General features: G+C 35.5%; 1 protein-coding gene across 2 annotated transcripts; it reads right to left on the bottom strand.

Moving 5' to 3' along the window:
* Positions 1-5111: 5111 nt before the first annotated feature.
* LOC109154676 lies at positions 5112-18876 on the bottom strand. Of its 2 annotated transcripts, none has more exons than XM_019302416.1 (6): positions 18728-18876; positions 18382-18616; positions 18192-18256; positions 15728-15900; positions 14213-14215; positions 5112-5121 (listed from the first exon to the last, which is right to left on the bottom strand). In XM_019302416.1, coding segments are annotated over exons 1-6 (543 nt in total). In that variant the 5' UTR covers positions 18794-18876; the 3' UTR covers positions 5112-5120. The 2 variants fall into 2 exon arrangements, with proteins under 2 accessions (XP_019157961.1, XP_019157955.1); XM_019302410.1 differs by lacking the exon at positions 5112-5121 and adding an exon at positions 8036-8045.
* Between the last annotated feature and the right edge of the window lie 990 nt (positions 18877-19866).

Genomic DNA, 19866 nt, shown 5'->3' with positions numbered 1-19866 from the left:
TTTGGACAGTCAGGACAACAATATTCTTGTTGGCCTATCATCATTACACCTTATAATTTACCTCCGTCCATGTGTATGAAAGAGCCTTACATGTTCCTGACAACAATAGTGCCGGGACCCAAGAACCCTAAGAACAAGCTGGATGTTTTCCTACAACCTATTATTGTTGAACTTAAACAATTATGGGGAGAAGGTGTGTTAACTTACGATGTGTCTTTGAAACAAAATTTCCAAATGAGAGCTGCCTTGATGTGGACAATTAGTGATTTTTCAGCGTATGGTATGTTATCGGGTTGGGGAACATCAAGGTAAGCAAGCATGCCCCTATTGTAGGGAACACTCACAAGCATTCCGACTTCCTAAGGGTGGAAAAATATCATGGTTTGATAATCATAGGATGTTTCTTCCACTTGATCACCCATTTCGGTTGAACAAAAGAAGATTCATCAAAAATCGTGTGGAAACGATTTTTCCTCCACCTATTAATAATGGAACAGAAATGTTGAGGGAAATTGAAAAATTTGGATTTTTAAAGGTTATCAATGCTGATGCGGATGAGGTGAATAAATCATGGTAACTGTTGATGGAGAAAACGAAGTATCTTTTGGGATTTACCTTATTGGAAATCAAATCTCATTCGACATAATCTTGATGTCATGCATATTGAGAAAAATGTTTTTGAGAATGTTTTTAATAAGGTAATGAACATTCAGGGTAAGACAAAAGACAATGCAAAAGCAATAGAAGATTTGAAACTCTTCTGTAATAGAAAAGAGTTAGAAAAGAGCCCTTCCACAGGTAAATACCCAAAAGCTTGTTATTCATTAGACAAGAAGCAGAAACAAGTGTTATGTGAATGGGTGACCAATTTAAAGTTCCCAGATGGTTATGTGTCAAATATGGGAAGGTGTGTAGATATGAGCAAATACAAACTATTTGGAAAGAAGAGTCATGATTGTCATGTTTTCATGCAAAGGTTGATACCAATTGCATTTCGAGAGATGTTGCCAACCAAGGTTTGGGAAGCAATAACTGAATTAAGCTTTTTCTTTAAAAGCTTAACTTCAAGAGTTATTAAAGTTGAAGAAATGATCATATTAAAAGCTGAAATTCCAATAATTCTTTGTAAATTAGAGAGCATATTTGTTCCGGGATTTTTTGACTCAATGGAACATTTGCTGGATGAAGCTAAAATTGCTGGTCCTGTCCAATATCGTTGGATGTATGGGTTTGAGAGGTAACTTTTATAATTACTTTTTTATTGTGTTAAATACTAATATTTGATACATTTGTATAATTGTATATAATATTTGAAATATGTTGTAATCTAGATTGCTCCATGAGTTGAAAAAAGATGTGAAAAATAAGGCTAAAGTGGAAGGGTCAATTTGCAATGCATACCTAGTTCGTGAAGCATCTATATTCTGCTCTCATTATTTTGAGCCTCATGTTTATACACGTAGCCGAAAAGTACCTCGAAATGATGATGGAGGAGAAGTTGAGGACGATGAAGAAATGTTATCCATATTTAAAAATCTTGGCCGCCTATATGGAATATGTAAGATAAGAAGGTTAATTGTTGCCGAGTATTTGGCAGCTCATACTTATATATTGCTTAATTGTGATGAAGTGGAACCTTTCATTAAGTAAGTTCCACATCTATTCTATGTTTAGCCAATGTTGAATCCTTCATTAATATATAATACTGTGAATATAAATTTACAGTTTACATGAAGATATGTTGAAGGAACTTGATTCCGAGATAAGTGAAGGAATGAAGATGAAAATGATGATTGTTATTATGATGATGATAATTAGAGTTGAAGTAAGTAATAACATGATTCATAAGTGATGCTTAAATATATTTTATTTGAAACACTAACATATAATATCTTTCATATTTTGGCAGGAAAGATGGCTAGGGGACATGGAAGACGTGGACGCGAAGCTAGACTTTTATCTGTACCTGTTCCACCAGTACCTGCATCAACATCAACCCCTATATCAACATCAATCCTTGCATCAACATCAGCTCCTGTATCAACAACCCCTGCATCAACATCGACCCCTACATTAGCATCGACCCCTGCATTAGCATCGACCCTTGCTGCATCAGAATCAGAATCAATCCCAATATCAACATCGACACCATTATCTTCTTCCACACCAACCACACCATCTATAGATACTAATGATCGAAGAGCAGGGGATGATGTTTCAGAGCAACAAAATCATCGGGTTGATAATATAATACATAACGGACACGTATCGATTGATGTTTAGGGCAAGATGTAAGTTAATTAAATTAAAATGATATTTCAATTTTGAATATATGTTACTTCTTTTAAACTATGAATTTCCTTTATTATAGGTTGACTCACTCTGATGTTTGCGCTAGAAAGATTACTAAGCTATTCCAAGAACGAACAGATCCCAATGGCTATTCATGGGCGCAACTTAGTGATGATACAATTAACTTTTATTGGGAAGAGTTCAAAGTAATATTTTAATATCTAAAAATGCTTTTGTTTACATGTCTAGATTTTAATGCTTAATATTATTTATATTGTGTATTGCAGAAGCATTTTAATTGGAGTGTTGCTAAAACAGATTTAGTGTATAGTGCTTGGGAAGTGAAGGCAAAAAGAAGATATGCTGATTATATAAGCAGAATGAAGAACAAGTCAAGACCTCCCTATATCAATGAAGAAATATGGGCAAAGTGGAATGATGTTTGGAATTCTAAAGACAGTAAGAAAAAATCATAATTAGGTAAGAGAAATAGACGTGGGGGTGTTTTAGATGGAGTTGCTCAATCTACGCATACCTAGGGATGTCAATTTAGCCCGAACCCGATGGGCCAACCCGATAAAACCAAAAATGACAGGGCTATGGCCCGAACGGGCTAGCCCGATAAAACACATTAGCCCGACGAGCCCGAAACCGATTAGCCCGGTGGCCCGATAGGGCTAGCCCAAAATTAAAAGGGCTAGCCCGACAACCCGAACTATTGAAAACTATTCTTTATTATAGAAGTGATGTAAAACCTAACATACATGGAATAATTATTATAATTAATATATATATATATATATATATATATATATATATATATATATATATATATATATATATATATAATTTAAATTAAAACTTAAGTATATAATTTAAATTAAAACTTAAGTTTTTAGTTTTTTAAAATTTAAAACAACATTAATCTAATATTTTGACTAAAAATTGATGAGGATGGGATTCTTTGTCCCCGTCAAATTCTCCGCGGGAACGTAGATAGGGACTATTTTCAATTTCCCGTTGAGGACGGAGACGGGGAGTATACTTCATGCCCCCGCCCCGCTCCACCTCGTTGTCATCCCTATTCTAAATATGAGTACTCACTTTCAGTTTCTAATTTTAGTTCAGATGGTTCAACCCGCCCAATTTAGCCCGACAACCCGAAGTTTAGGGTTCGGGCCAAACCGAACCTGAGAATAAAATATTAATAAACCGATTAGCCCGAACCGATTAACCCGACAACGCGACAGGGCTAGCCCGAAACCGAGTGGGCTAGCCCGATTGACATCCCTACGCATACCACAGGATCGAGACCTCATTCCAAAATTGCCACTCAACTTGTATGTTAATTCGAACTGTTTAAGTTATAAGTGATTCTGTTTGGATTGTTTGAATTATGCGTTATTGTGTTGGTAGAAACTTTTATTGATATTATTACGATAAACTTCTTGTGATTTTATTTTATTGTACCTATTAAGTTGATGTTTGAGATGTTTATATTATATATTAAGCAGGGAGATAGTTTTATTTATACGGGAAACTATGCTGATTTTTTTATCGGAATTTTTTTTGCTCTATATAATAATTAGTATTGTGTTGGTAGAAATTTGTATTGACATTATTATGATAAAATCATTGTGATTTAATTTTATTGTCTCTATTGAGTTAATGTTTGAGTTCTATATTGGAGATAGTTCTATTTATAAAGGAAACTCTGTTGAATATTTTTACTAAATTTCGTTCATTTTAAAATAATAATTACAAATTTTTATGCTGGTAGAAACTTTTATTTCCACTATTGTGATAAAAACAGTGTGATTATATTATATTCTGCTTATTGAGTTGATGTTTGAAATACTTTTATTATATATTATAATCTTATTTGTTTTATTTTTTATTTTATTTTGTTTCTATTTTAACTAATTTTTAGGAAAAGCAACTTGGTCGTCGTCCATCATATTTTGAATTATTCAAGCATACACATACCAAACAACATGATGGTCAAACATTTATAGTTGAAAAAGACAAACAAATCCATGTAAGTTTAATCTTAATTTTCCTTGAATGTATATGAATTTTTCTAAAAATTGTACTAATTTTTTAAATTTTTGCAGGGACAAATTGCATTGCAACGGGAGGTATTAACACAAAATGGAGAAGAAGTAGATGAGAGTCAATTGTACTATGATGCAGTTGGCGGACATGATAAAAAAAAAAAAAAAGAGTTTATGGACTTGGCTCATATGGTACATTCATTCGTAGTCTAATAAATGCTAACACATCGGACAATATAGAATCAACCTCGCAGCCATCAGAGAATGCTAATACTGCTAAGGTCCTCGATGAGATTAAGAATTTGAAGGCTTCTATGGTTCCTATGCAGCAAAAATTAAATTCTCTTCAGAGTGAGAGAACTGGTACTTCATCATCACCCTCATCACGACCGAATTCACCTTGATTTAATTTTTCTTTTATGAATTACTATATTTTTGTTTATACATTTATTTGGTATTTGAGTACAACATATTATATTGTATTTTAGTTTGGACATTAATATTTTAAATACAAATATTAGAATTTTAACAAAATAATAATAATTACAAAATATTAAAATAATAATTTAGCAAAATTGCGATGAAATATAGTTTTAGCGATGGAATATTTATTGTAATTATGGCGACGAAAAGATTTTTGTCATCCAAAACGTGACGAAATCACGACAGTGATTAGTTATGTTATTATTTTACGACGAAATTTTGTGACGGAAAACAAATTTTGCGACGGAAAATCTAGCGATGGAATTGCTACAGAAGTTTGTTCTGTCATTTTCTTACGACGAATTTATGCGACGGAAGATAAAATTTGCAACGGAAATGTTTGCGACGGAATAGCGACGACAATTTGTTTCGTCATTTTTCTACGACGAAATTTTATGACGGAAAAAAAAATTTGCAACGGAAATGTTAGCGACGGATTCGCGACAGTAATTATTTCCGTCGTTATCTTTCACGACAGAAATATGCAACGGAATATGAGTTTTGCGACCGATTATTTTATCACGCAATGACGAAAGAAAGAAACATTTCCGTTGCCAAAATCGCGACGGACTAGTGAAATAATGACTTCCGTCGCCTACTTCACGACGAACAATTCCGTCACTATTTTCCGTCGCCATCGTTCGCGACGGATTATTTCCGTCACGAATTGAAATACAACAAGCCTTGAGACTACGGAATGGATTCCATCGCGAAAATGATACGTCGCAAAACGTGATTTGCGACGGAATTTCACGTTTTCGCGACAGAATTTTTCCGTCGCGAATCGCGATGTTTCTTGTAGTGAAATAGAGAAGTCAACACCAAAGACTCATCAATCACTCTCAAAATAAACGAGGATCACCATCCTCACAACAACAACAAGACTACAAACGTGAAAGACAACACAACTCAGGATGCATTCTACTGATCACAAAGTAGAATACATCAAGACATGCTCATAAGCAAAGAAATCACATTCACATGGTGACAACTACATGCCACAGTGACAACTACATGTCACAAGTTTCATAGTTCCAACCTTATGCCTTGTTCCAACCTTATGGCTACCCCCGGCCTTATAACAGTTCCAACCGTTACCTCCTAGTGCCACCCTGTACTTCTGAGTCCAACCGTTACCTCCTAGTGCCACCCTGTACTTCTGAGTCCAACCTTATACCGCCAGGGACCGTCGTCCCCCCTCCAACAACCTCCAACATACCGCCGAACTCTCTGTACACGAGGGTACCATTAATTTCATTCACACAGCCTCCAACATGTGAGCAAAGCTTAGATAACACACCACCAATCTCAATCATAGTCACACAAGGTCATCATCATTACCAAGAAGACTAAGGCTCAACAATAACCTCAATCAAGTATCAATCAAAGGGTACAACGAATTGCATACATTCATATCATAGGAATCAATCAAGAGATCACAATAAAGACATGAGACCATACTCAACAACAAAGGATTACAATCCAACACCAAATGATTGTCAACACAAGTTGCCAATCCCAATAAGAAGGAACAAACCACACATACTAGCATTTCAACATCAAACTAGCATACTTACAAACGGGTAAACCAAAAGTAGTTCCAAAGAGCATTCAAGACTCACAATAGTCCAACGAATCACAAAGTCGGACTCTTAGCACGATTCAAGACACCAAATCCTATCATGGATTCCTAACACACCGTTCTAGACATACGAAACATCAAGAAGACTCACAAATAGCCCAATAAAACAACATCGGAAGGTCAAAACATCAATACCGAGTAAAAAGAATCACGCGGAACAAATTCCCGGCCAACACCAATAATGTACCCCGCGGGTGGGGCCACGGGTGGACCTCCACCCGCGGTTCCGCCCGCGGGTACATACACCCGAGGACACCGGTTCCCCGCGGGTGGGGCGGCGGGTAGGCCTCTGCCCACCGTTCCGCCCGCGGGTACGTACCTATACTCCAAAATATCCCTTCGGGGATTTTCAACAACAAGGTCAAGTTCAAGTCCAAAACACCCAAAATTTCACACACAACAATAATATGACATGAACCCAAGAAATAACCAAGCAATGGCATTCAAGAACCCTAAGAACAAGCTCTAAACATGCATCACCACAAGATAATGCATCAAATCTCACAAATCAACACAAGAATCACAAGTAGAAGCCAAGAATCATCATATAAGTAAGAAAATAGGTTTTGTAAAGCATGGGTTACCTTTGTAGCCTAACAACTTCCTCTTTTCACCCTTAAAAGCCTTTCCTAGAGCTCCTCTTCCACACCAACTTCTTACACATAACAAAACACAACAAAGATCCTAACTTTAGAAAAATACTCTTAAAAGGAGGTTAGAAACACCAAAAAGCTAAGGATCTTACCCTTCCCTATGCTCAAGATGAAGAAAGTAGGAATCTTGGGAGGAAATCTTGCAAGACTTGGATGCTCAAATTCTAGCTTGGAGAAGAAGCTAAATCATTTTAGAGAGAGGCTAGAGTTTTTGTGTTTTAGGTTGAAGGGTGAATGAAATGAAAGAGTCTTGCTAGGTTAGCTTGAATCACAATCCTTACGTAGAAAGACATTCCTACCCTTCCTAAAGTTGGAAAGACAAGGAAATAAGAGCACAACTCAAGAAGCACAAGGTGCAACCCTTTGACTTAAGTGACTAGTCAAAATCTAGTCCTTCGACTATTAAATTTCAGGATTTTTAGGAATAGGTTAGCAAGAGAACTTGGATTAATTCTTCAATTAATCCTCGATTAGTGTTTGGATTTACGGGGTGTCACAAGCTACACCTCTAGATAGAAGATAGAGAGGTAAGTGTTTCCTGCCAAATGTGGGAAATGAAATGTATTCTTGTTAGGGTAAGGCTTGAAGACCAAGTAAGGGTGAAAAGTCTAAAATGCCCTCCCTTATTCTAAAAAGAGTTAAGAAGACATCAAAAGTTAGGTACAAGCTATAAAGCTCAGGGTCATTTCTTTGACTAATTCAATTGACCAAGGAATTGGTCAATTTAAGTCCTCTGACTATTTTAATTAATAATTTAGGAAGTAATTTTGCCAAGAAAGCATAGAATTAATTCTATTTAAAGGATGGATTTTCGGGGTGTCACACATCCTATGGAGCTAGGCCACCTCCTAGGGTTGTGCTAAGCAAGTGATCTAGGCAAGAGATTGCTAGATCACTTGAAGCTTCTATCCTTGACATTTTCTAGCCTAATAACCCAATAGGGTTAGGTTGGAAAGGTAGTGTAGGCAAGGTGTTTGAGGAATGATCTAGGAGACTCCAAGAGCCCAAAGTGGGGAATTCTAGTGTCTCTCAGGCAAATCCGAGTAGTTGAAAGACGAAAGGACTATAGCTCTCTCCCTAGACTAAGCATATGCAATGTTCTCTTCCCATGTCAAAACCCATATTTCCTTTACTTGTTATTTCATTTCTTGTTGTTTGTTGTCAGAAACCTACCACGACCTTACAAAATAGTGCGTGACATTTCCTCAATCGTATACAAACTTTCTTCTTACTATTGACAACGCGAAGCTTCTCCAATTTGTCATCCCTTGAGAACGATAAAATCTAGGAGTCATCCCACAAATCTTTTGACGTAAAAGGTGTGCAAAAAAACCTGTTTGTCAATAAACAAAAGTGACAATGTGTCTACGTTAAGGAAATGATAGACGGGTATGTCATTCTTTGTTTATACGTAGATGATATACTCATCGTTGGTAGTAATGATCGAATGATCAAGTCTACCAAAACCATGTTAAATGCGAGATTAGACATGAAGGATATGGGTTTGGCTGATATAATCCTCGGGATTAAAATCATTAGAAGACCTTATGGTCTTGTGTTGAGCCAATCACATTATATTGATAAAATCATTGCAAAATTTAACAAGGATGATGATTAATTGGCTAGGACACCGTTTGATACAAACGTTCATCTAACCAAAAACCATGAAGATGGTATTTCTCAAATAGAATATGCTCGGGTTATTGGTAGTTTGATGTATCTTATGAGTTGTACTAGGCCGGATATTGCCTTTGCGATTAGTAAACTTGGTAGATATACGAGTAACCCCGGTGCTATGCACTGCAATGCAATAGTAAAGGTTATGAGATACTTGAGGTATACTCGTGACCTTGGACTGCACTATGGGAGATATCTTGCTGTACTTGAAGGGTATAGCGACGCTAACTGGATATATGATATTAAGGACTCAAAGTCCACGAGTGGCTACGTGTTTACACTAGCCAGTGCAACCATTGCATGGAAATCCTCTAAACAAACCGTGATAGCTAGATCCATGATGGAATATGAGCTGATAGCCTTGGACAAAGGTTGTGAAGAGGCTGAATGGCTATACCATTTTCTCAAGGATATTCCTAATTAGGAAAGACTTATACCTCCAATATGTGTGCATTGCGATAGTTAAGCCACAATTGGGAGAGTACAGAGTCACATTTATAATGGTAAGTCTAGACATATGCGTCGCAGACATAATACCATTAGACAACTTCTCACAATGGGTGCTGTCTCAATTGACTACGTAAAGTCAAAAGACAATATAGCGGATCCGCTAACCAAAGGGTTAGGCAAAGAAGTTGTGGAGAAGCTGACACGAGGAATGGGTCTAAAGCCATTGGTATAAAGTTCTATAGTGAATACCCAACCTAGTTGGCACCTAGGTTCAATGGGACAACTAAACTATGGAACGGAAGTGTGTCACTGTGGGGTTCTCGGACTCCCTGCTACTCCTCATTAGAACAGTGATTCCCGTACGAGGTTAGCACGTTGATGCTTTAATGATTTGAATGTCGGTCGACATGTGTGAGTATGCAAGATACTCGGAAAAGAATCACCTATGTGAGAGGGAAGTGAGGGTCTCTTCAAAGGAGAATTGAACAGGGCTCAATTCTTCACAAACTCTTGCAGAACCATGAACGGTGACCCACGACCAAAACGGGCACAATCATGATAACAAAGCATTGTTGGGAGGTTCTTGTGTGAGATATGTCATCGTTTACATAAACGGCAGTCGGTTTAAAGACATCGCGTTCTACCATACAACCAATAGAGTAAACGTATCTTCACGAGGGAAGGTTCAAAGGGTAACACCTACCTATCCTATGCAGCGATCGACCGTTGAACACAGTTGTTTCCGATTTCAAAATACCCCGAAAATCAATTTTCATTCATGTGGGGGATTGTTAGAAAAAAATAGCTTAAAACGGCATTATAAGTGGTTATTTTGTGGTACAATTAATAGTGGGGTCCACTTCCGATTTGGGGGGCATCAACCGGCGACGACCCAGTCTTGCCATTGCACTTCATTTCTTGGAGAGATTTCTAGACTCTCTCCAATGGGAAATTCAAGTAGGTTGAGGGGCCTCAGATCAAGAATGCAGCTTGGTCATAAGCCAATGCAGCATCCACGACATTGTTGAGGGTGCCGAGCCATATTCTCATTCCATTTCTCATCGAATCTCATATATCCGCCGTGTATTTTCCACAAGCCCGGTTCCGTACTCCTACGTACTGTTTCTCCTCCGCCGCCTTGACTTCTTTTGCGACAATTTCGTTCCATGTCTTGGATTTTTGCAATGATTTTACGCTTTATTCATAAGGCTACATATCATTTCTTCTTCTTCTTCTTTTGCACTTAGGGATAATGCATTATCGCAGTCACAATTAAATGGAATTGCATCCCATGGCAAGTGTTCCATCTCTGAATTCTTTTATGTTTTCTTTCAAGTTATCTCTTGTCTTTTTCTCTCTTTTTTAGTGACTTTGAAACTTCTGTTCATTAGCCTTAAAGAACAGCAAATTGTCATCCGCAAATAATAGGTGCGAAACCACAAGAGCCCCCGAGCAACCCTATAACCATGTATGAAACCCCGACTCTAAGAGAGGTGTAATAACAAAGATAGCCCTTTAGCATAGATAATAAAAAGATATGGAGAAAGTGGATCCCCTGCCTAAGACCCCTAGACAGAACAACTGAGCCCCAGCCTGGCCATTTACCATAATAGTATACTTAACAGTGGTAACACACAATATTACTTTATCCACCCAACCCCTATCAAGCCCCAAATCGATCATCATTTTATCCAAGAAAGCCCACTCCATGCTATCATAAGCCTGAGCCATATCAAGTTTGAATGCTACCAACCGACTCTACCTCATTGCTTCCTTCTCAAGTAATGCCCCACCTCTGCAACAATTAAAATATTATCAGTGATCAAACGATTAGGGATAAAAGCACTCTAGAATTCAAAAATAATATCCCCTAACAACGGTTTCATCTTATTAGCCAATATCTTTGCCGGCCATAACCTTATAAACGACATTACATAGGGTAATGGGTCTTAGGTCTACAACCATCTTAAGAACCTGCTTATTAGGGATGCAAACCACATTGATGTCATTTAGATTGTAAGGGAAAGACACACTATTCAAACACCTAAGGATAAACTCACAAACATTCCCCCCCCCCCCCCCCCCCCCAACCACATCCCAAAATTTTTTATAAAACCTAGGGTTCATGCCATCAGGACCTAGAGACTTGTCAAGACCCATAGAAAATAACACTTTCTTCACTTCCTCAACTGAGAAATGTTGCATAAGACGGCCATTCTGCTCCTAAGTAACTTGAGGATGTAGGAACTCAAGATCATATGCCTACCATATGTTCAGGTAACTTGAGGATGTAGGAACTCAAGATCATATGCCTACCATATGTTTAGAAAATGTTCTCATAATAGTCTAGAACCACTGGCTTAATCCCCTCACCCTCTATCCACCTTCCTTCCCCGTCCTTCAACTTCACAATCTGGTTCTTTCGCTTTCTACCCCAGGCATATTTGTGACAGAACTTTGTATTAGAGTCAGTGTTGCGCAACCAATGTTGCTTTGTCCTCTACCTCCAGAAGGCATTCTCCTGCTCCAACGGTCGGGCTATCTCACCATCCAACTGTTTCACCCTTACCAGCGAACCATTATCCCTCAACCCCCTTAGCCCATCTAGTTCCCCCTTGAGCACCTTAATATCCCTACCAAATTTATGGAATTTGTCTCCTCCCCATCCTTTGAGCCGCAACCCACATCTACGTAGCTTCTCCTGCAAAATCAACCCAACAAACTCCCCCAGGCTCCCTCAACCACCCCCCAACAGCCCTCGTCAAGCAACCAAGCATTCTCAAATTGGAAAGATCCCCTAACTCTACCCTCATCCAACTATGTATGAACATCCAAGAATAGGGTCGAGTGATCAAATGTAAAATTACTAACATTGAACACCGTAGTAGTAGTAGTAGTAGTAGTAGTAGTAGTAGTAGTAGTAAAACACTCACACTACCTCTCCTTTGCCACATCTTGATCTAAACTCTACTCCACCTACTCCACTCGTACATCTTCCCCTATCCCAAGTGAATGGATAACCCACCATAGGAATCTATAATAGGCCACACTCCTCTAGAGCCTCACTAAACCCCTACAACAAATTCTCTAGGTGTAGGTGAACCCCGACCCCTCTTCTATGCCTGTGACGAGAGATCATTAAAGCCCCCAATCACTACCACGAAAGAAGAGATCTAGCTTTGAGATACCTAAGAAAATCCCACGCATCCATTCGCCTACTCCTCTCTGGAAAACCATAATACGCCGTCAACCGCCAGCCCTGCCCCCTCGGCTATGTGATAGCAAAATCAATATGGTTTATGAATAGTTGTACCAAGGTTAACCATTTCAGATATATATATCATCGACTAAATAATATAATGTATTGTACTCTTATCTTTGAATAATGTAATGACAAGGCGGTGTTATACCGTTTGCAAGATTTGCAAACAAATGAGATGCCTCAAACACATTAATGTCATTATTCGACCACAACAAACCAAAATGTGCATGCCAAATCCACAAATCATAATTAGCAACAGCCTCAAGAACAATAGTTGGTTCTCTACTCAGCCCAACATATTGTCATGCCCAAGTAGTTGGACAATTTTTCCAAGTCCAATGCATACAATCTAAACTCCCAAGCACCCCTGAAAAACCACGTTTTTCACCAATTTGAAGCAACCTTGCAGCACCATTAGCATCAGGTTCTCTTAGATAATGTTCCCCAAAGACCTCTACAATTTCTCAACATAATCTCTTCAACTTTCAATTGCAGATGATTCTCCAATCTGGATATATTCATTTGTTGCATCTGTTAGTACTCCATACGCCAAAATTTGAAATGCCGTTGTTAATTTTTGTAAAGTAGACAAGCCTTGTATACCGGTTCTATCCTAGTAGACAAATCTATTGTTGTCATGACCTTCAACGGCATTGGCAATTCGTAGGGACAAATTTCGACGCATTCAAAATTACCTACGAAACATTGTTTCAAAATATTTTGGATACTCTAAAAAATAATCACTCCATAATCTTCGATCTACTTCTTCACGATCACAATGAATCACTCTATGACCAAAAGTCGAACTTTCATGCCTTGGTTGATTATCCATAATTTCCATGTAGGAAGCTTTAACAAGGTTGAGGCAAGTATATATATGCATTGGTTAATAATTGTGTTTGTGCTCGTATTGCAAGCCTCCTGTGAAAATGATGATGATGAAGAAAATGGCATAGGAAGTTTACCAGTCCATTGAAATGTATGAAATTAATAGCATGGAAGTTGAAATGAGGGAAGGAAAAAAAGCACAACATTCTTATTTGACCTAGACCTTTAATGTTATGAAGGATTATAGTGTTTTAAGTTTTGCGAATGTGAATAATACAAACGTTGAGATGGATTCAAAAAATTCGCCCCCTTGATGTTGTTCTTGTTCTTCTTCTCACTCTTATACCCGTAATCATAATAATTACCACAGTTACTGATGTAGTTATTGCTACTCCTAATACGCTTAGGCATCGACGATGACAAAAATGAGAAAGAAGGGCAACATCACCCCTTATCGACTCCATTACTAACACAATCTTCTTCTGATACTTAGTACTTGGAATTCATATTTGAATTCATATGTTTAGGGATAGATAAGAAAATGATGAAGGAATGAATGATCAATAGATTGGTGATGCATTGGTTTTTATAAGCTTGAACAACAAGCAATGTTTATAGTCATTGTATTAGATCGCAACCATCTTAACCTTTAATTGATATGCATCGCTTTTGTATACATATTTCAATAAAAGATATCACATCTTTGAATAAGCTTTAACAGAATTGTATATAACTGTTGGATTAGATTGGATTAGATCGCAACCACCTTAACCATTAATTGGTATGCATCTCTTTTATACACATATTCCGATATCATATCTTTGAATAAACTTTAACAGAATTATTTACAATCGTTGGATTAGGTTGCAACCATCTTAACCGTTAATTGGTATGCATGTCTTTTATACACATATTCAAATAAAAGATATCATATCTTTGAATAAACTTTAACATAATTGTTTACAATCGTTGGATTAGATTGCAATCATCTTAACCGTTAATTGGTATGCATTTCTTTTGTACATATATGCCAATAAAAGATATCATATCTTTGAATAAGCTTTAACATAATTGTTGTAGTTGGATTAGATCGCAACCATTTTAACCGTTATGTGTTGTATTTGCTAATATAAATATTTTCATATTAATTCTTATTAGGTTGTAGTTATGTTTGATGTATTTTAATTTTTAATTAATATATATTTAATATTAGTCTGCCAAGCATCTTGTGCTCAGATGGCATGTAGTGACCTCTCCCAGGTGGGAGGTCATGAGATCGAGCCTCAGTGGAGGTGTTGTTGACTTTCTGTGCTTCATTAAGTTGAGAAAGTATATTTGAACAGATACTACAATGTAATAGAGTCAAACGAGGCTTGACTAAAGTTATTTTTAATTCAATTTTTCATAATATTAAGTTTAATATTAGTATACAAAATTTATATATTTAGAAACTACACTAAAAATACTATTAAGCACAAAAAATTAAATTTAAAAATAAGTAAAAGAATACTAAAAAAAAAAAAAGAATAAAGAGTTGGTTTGACCAATGAATAATAAATAAGACAGATAAAATGAGACAGAAGGAGTATAATTTATTTTTAATGATACAAATTTTAAATTTAAATATTTAACAAAATAAAAAATACTTATAAAACAAATAAATGATACAATTGAAATTATATAAATAAGCAAGAACAGAAAAGTAAAATTGCCTTTCCTCTCACATTTGCCATATGTATACCTCCACCAAAATATATGCCATTTATCAATAATTTGCCGCGAGTTGGAGCAGGAAAATATAGCAGGATTGTGACAAAATATGACAAAATTGTTCAATTAGCCCCGTTACGAGACTAAGTCAAGATTTTGGATAGTAATTACACAGAATAATCATGTATGGCTTTATTATCAAATGAACTGAATTAGACAGTACTTGTGATTGAAAAAGTTTTCCCCTCACCTTTGAGTACATTTGACGAAATAAGACTTGCAATTTCACTAAAAGCACATAACAATATCATATTTTCCCTTATGAAACTTCGATCTATTTCCAACATATTTTTTTTCTCCATAAAGAAATGTTGGACAAGAATTCTGAGATTGTTTCAACATGTCTGATTACATATTTATTTTTTTGGAAACTAATAATTATTATTACTAATAATAGCAATCAACAAGATAGGATTATTACAAAACACTTATATTCACACATGAGAATTTATACAATCAACAAGGATTCACTATCGATTGACCAATAATTAACTCATACCTGACAAACTCTTATACTATGGTTTTGAGTGTGAGATAAATAACACATGAAGGTAAGGAAATCGGCATTTTACCCGGTTCCATTACTATGTTGACGATACTCAACTAGCTTCGGAACCCGGTTTCATTACTATGTTGACGATACTCAACTAGCTTCGGAAGGCTTTCCAGCATCAAGGTGAATATTGCACCTAACAAAAATATAAATATAAATGCAAGCAATATCTTTCCGATGTATAAGGCCTTGGAAGCCCCTTCTGATGTCCTCTTTGTAAGTTGGTAATCCAATCCCTATCAAATGACCAAAATTTAAAATAATTTATCAATTATCATACATAATCCTCAATTTTCAAAACAAAAATGACCAAAAAAAATATGAGGGAATGAGGAATTTGCACCAACGAAGTTACATGAAATATTATATATATATATATATATATATATATATATATATATATATATATATATATATATATATATATATATATATATAAATAAGTATTATTGTACATGCACACTATCAACTTCTCTAAAAAATAAGTAACACATTAAGCAAAGTAATTTGTCATGGAGACTATAACTAACATGAGCAAAAAATGAACACGTAAAGTAGTGTAAGTCAGGCGAACCTATTGCCAATCTAGTATTCTAATAAGTTGTATTAGAGCAGTTCAACTGAGAATTATTTTCAATTTTCAAAGATGTCGATTGCCACCATGTTTTATATCAAGAAGTTTGATGGGAAAGTAGCTTTTCCTCTGGAGAGTTAAGATGAAAGTTATTCTAACCTAGAATGATTTGAAGAAAGCACTAGCGGGGGAATCTAAGAAACCCACTACAAGGATAGATGAGCAATGGGAAGATTTAGATGACAAGGCATTGTCAACCATCTAATGGCTATACTAATTACAAAACTTCATTCCTTTTTTTTCCTTAATTTCCTCACTTTTAGAGGGACGGATGAGATTTGTCTGTTCTCACGGGAAGCCTAGTTCTTATCTGAACCTGATTCTCTATATAGGGGAGGGTTCAGGTGAGAAACTCTCAAAGTAAAAAGTAAGGACGGAGGATTTATCTGATCCATCCATTTGGGTAGATCAACAGTCGAGGATTGCTAAAAAATAAGGCGAAAAAGGGCAAGGCCAATTTTATAAATATTGCAAACATGAAAGTTTGCAATAATTATAAAATTGATCCCCTTTTTTTTTTATTAAAACTCTCAACCATTGATGAATCCTAATGAGTGACTATAATCAATCCTCACTTTTTACCGGAGGTCCTTGTTCTCATTTGAACCCCCTCTATTATATTCACAAGTTAATTCCAATTTTGATTCCTTGACTATTGTGTTTTTCTAATTTTGATCGTTGAATTAATAAAATAAAAATAAAATAAAATAAAATAAAATAAAAACTAGATTTGGTTGGTTGGTCCCCAACTGAAAATGTGTCAATTTTAGTCCAAACGAAGGACCAAAAGTAGCACATTGTCAACAATTGGGGGCCATATCTAGTTGACTTTGAACTTGAGGATCAAAGTGAAAAAATACAATGTCAAGGGATAAAACTAAAATTAACTCTATACTCTATATTCAGACACTATATTGCACAATATAACCAAATACATAAAAAATTAATCATACATAAGACTAATAACTCTTCTATCTTAGATTAACCGAGCTTCATAGAACTTGTTTATTTGGTTTTGATTAGGCAAGGCTGAAACACCTTATCAGCTTGGTTCATTTCCCGTCCTAGTTAAAAAAGCCTCAACTGTTTAAGGCGATGCACAAAGTGGGATACAGATACAAGTTTTATATGTGAGCTGGAATTTCAGAGGGGGGGGGAACTTGCACATTTTCATAAATAAAACAGAAGTGACAAAAGAAACTCAATATTCCAACTAAATCATCTTTCACATTGATATTGTCCATAAATTGAGAGAATTCGAAGTTGAGAAAGCAACTTGTCTACATGTTATAAAGAAAATAGATGTGCAAAAAGAGACTCAAGTTTCCTACCAAATCATCTTCCATATCTTTATTGAGTTTTTCTTAATATTGCAATAGAATAATTTGTTCTTAGTGGAAAGGTAACAAGATTAGAGAAATGAATTAAGTAAGACCACAGCATTTTGGCAACACTGCCAACACAACAATGTTTTGATATCTGAATTATGGATTTGGTATTAAAAAAACATAGTCATCATTTCAACACTTGTCTTTCATTCTCTGCTTCCATTTTCAATTATATCTAGGCATTTGTACCCACTGATTTGGAACCTCAGTTTGTTAGCTAAGATCCCCCTTAACCAATCTAAATACAGATGTGGTTCACAATTGGAACCAATCTGGAAATTTTTAATGTGATTTCTCCATTACAAGCTTTTTTGCTCAGTTCCACTATACTGTTTCTAACAATTTCTTCTATGTTCTTCCCTTTTCTGTATGCTATAATCTCTGCCTATCTAATTTCTTCACTGAAGTTGGTGATTTCATCAAAGAGAATTCTTCAGAGACAAGATGAAGACAAATGCAGAGAGTACTTGAACAACAGCAATTCAAAGAGTAGTGGAATTCATACCATGGTGGGGGGATGATATGCTTGTCCCATCACCACGGTGTTGTCCTGCTTAGCCCTCCCAAAACCTATTCATAAGTTAACCTAATTTTGAATTATATTCATCTATAGTACTCCACATAATATTTTAACTGGAAAATAAGTAAATATAGATTGAATTTAAACCCAAAAACGAAAGGGTAGGAAAATATACCGGCGGGATCAGTAGCAGTCCGCAGACTCCAACCGTCGCCGTAATTGACGAGCACCGCATTGGGGCCGAACATTACGGACTCTTCGCCGTCTTTGACCGCTTCTATAAGCGTTCCAGGGGGCAGCTGATATTTGGAATCGAGCTTGCTGTTTATCATTTTGACGGCAAATTTGGCCTCCGTCCCGGCTGCAAACCTCCATGTCTTTTTTGTGCGGTCGCAGATCACCTCCACAAACTGTATTAACAAATATGGCTATGAGTAATACGACTATAAAGCCAATTTCAGAAAAATATAGAATAAATGTAGAAAAAAATTAAAATTAAAATTAAAAGTGAGATCGCTAACCGGAGGAGATTCCTTTTTGCGCTTTGAAATGGTAGAAGCTTTGCGATCCTCTTCGTGCTCTGCCATGGGAGATAAGAGAGGTTTAGTTAAAAGGCAGAAGGAGTTGAGAATGACGGAGTACTCCGTACTGATTTGCCCACCACAATGGCAGAAATGAAAATGTTTTAAAAAGAAAAAAAAAATAAAAAAACATCGAATTTGCAAAAGGAACAAAAACAAAACAAAAAAATATACAAAATACAAATGAAAACAAAATAATGGAGTTCATTCTATCTTGGAATGTGCATTCGGTTAATTGGTCGATTAACCAAACCAAATTAATTGAAAATTTTAAATCTTTAATCTTTAACCAAATTATGAATTAATTGAACTGAAAACTATAATCAATAATCTATAATTTATATCTATAATATATATATCAGGACTATGTGGTTTAATTGTACCCGGGTGGAACTTTCATTTGGAAAATTATGAGTTCGAGCTTCAATGGAGGCATTATTGGTTCTTGTATTTCAGTAGGTTGAGAAAGTATATACATAGATATTACATTGTAATAGAGGCCGAAGCATTCTATAATATTATTCAAAACAAAGTCCTCCTTCTTTACATTTATGCCCAAACAATAGAAAATGAAAAAAAATACTAATTAATAATAAAAAAATAAAAAAAGATAAAAAATTCTTAATTCACAAAAAATGAAAAAGGTGAAAAAAAATACTAATTAATAATAAAAAAAATAAAAAATAAAAAAAGATAAAAAATTCTTAATTCACAAAAAAATGAAAAAGGAAGCAGAATTCACTGACTGATTAATACTAATAATATAATAGTAATTAGTATGAGAAATAATATATATATATATATATATATATATATATATATATATATATAGATATTATTTACAATTAATATTTAATATTAATATTAATATAATAATAATAATAATGTTATTACCTTGATTACAATTAAATTATTATACTTCTTTTTTGAATTAGTATTTTCCACTTATAAATACAAACTAGCATTTTGTACGCGCGATGCGCGAAAACTTATGCCCAATATTAAAATATTTGTAAGTAACAAAATTTAAAAAATTAGTTAAAATTATGTTTTGCAATTTCTTAAAGTAATGATACTTT

Source organism: Ipomoea nil, unplaced genomic scaffold (assembly GCF_001879475.1).
Source record: "Ipomoea nil cultivar Tokyo-kokei standard unplaced genomic scaffold, Asagao_1.1 scaffold0276, whole genome shotgun sequence".
In the NCBI taxonomy this organism is placed as follows: domain Eukaryota; kingdom Viridiplantae; phylum Streptophyta; class Magnoliopsida; order Solanales; family Convolvulaceae; genus Ipomoea; species Ipomoea nil.
This window is presented reverse-complemented; position numbering and strand designations above follow the sequence as displayed.

Excerpts from the sequence above, each read along its gene's own strand:
- LOC109154676 (XM_019302416.1), bottom strand. The coding sequence starts at position 18,793 with ATGGCAGAGCACGAAGAGGATCGCAAAGCTTCTACCATTTCAAAGCGC. Across the intron at positions 18,617-18,727 it reads GCAAAAAGGAATCTCCTCCG|TTTGTGGAGGTGATCTGCGA; the intron begins GTTAGCGATCTC and ends TTGTTAATACAG. Across the intron at positions 15,901-18,191 it reads CATATCATCCCCCCACCATG|GGATTGGATTACCAACTTAC; the intron begins GTATGAATTCCA and ends GTCATTTGATAG.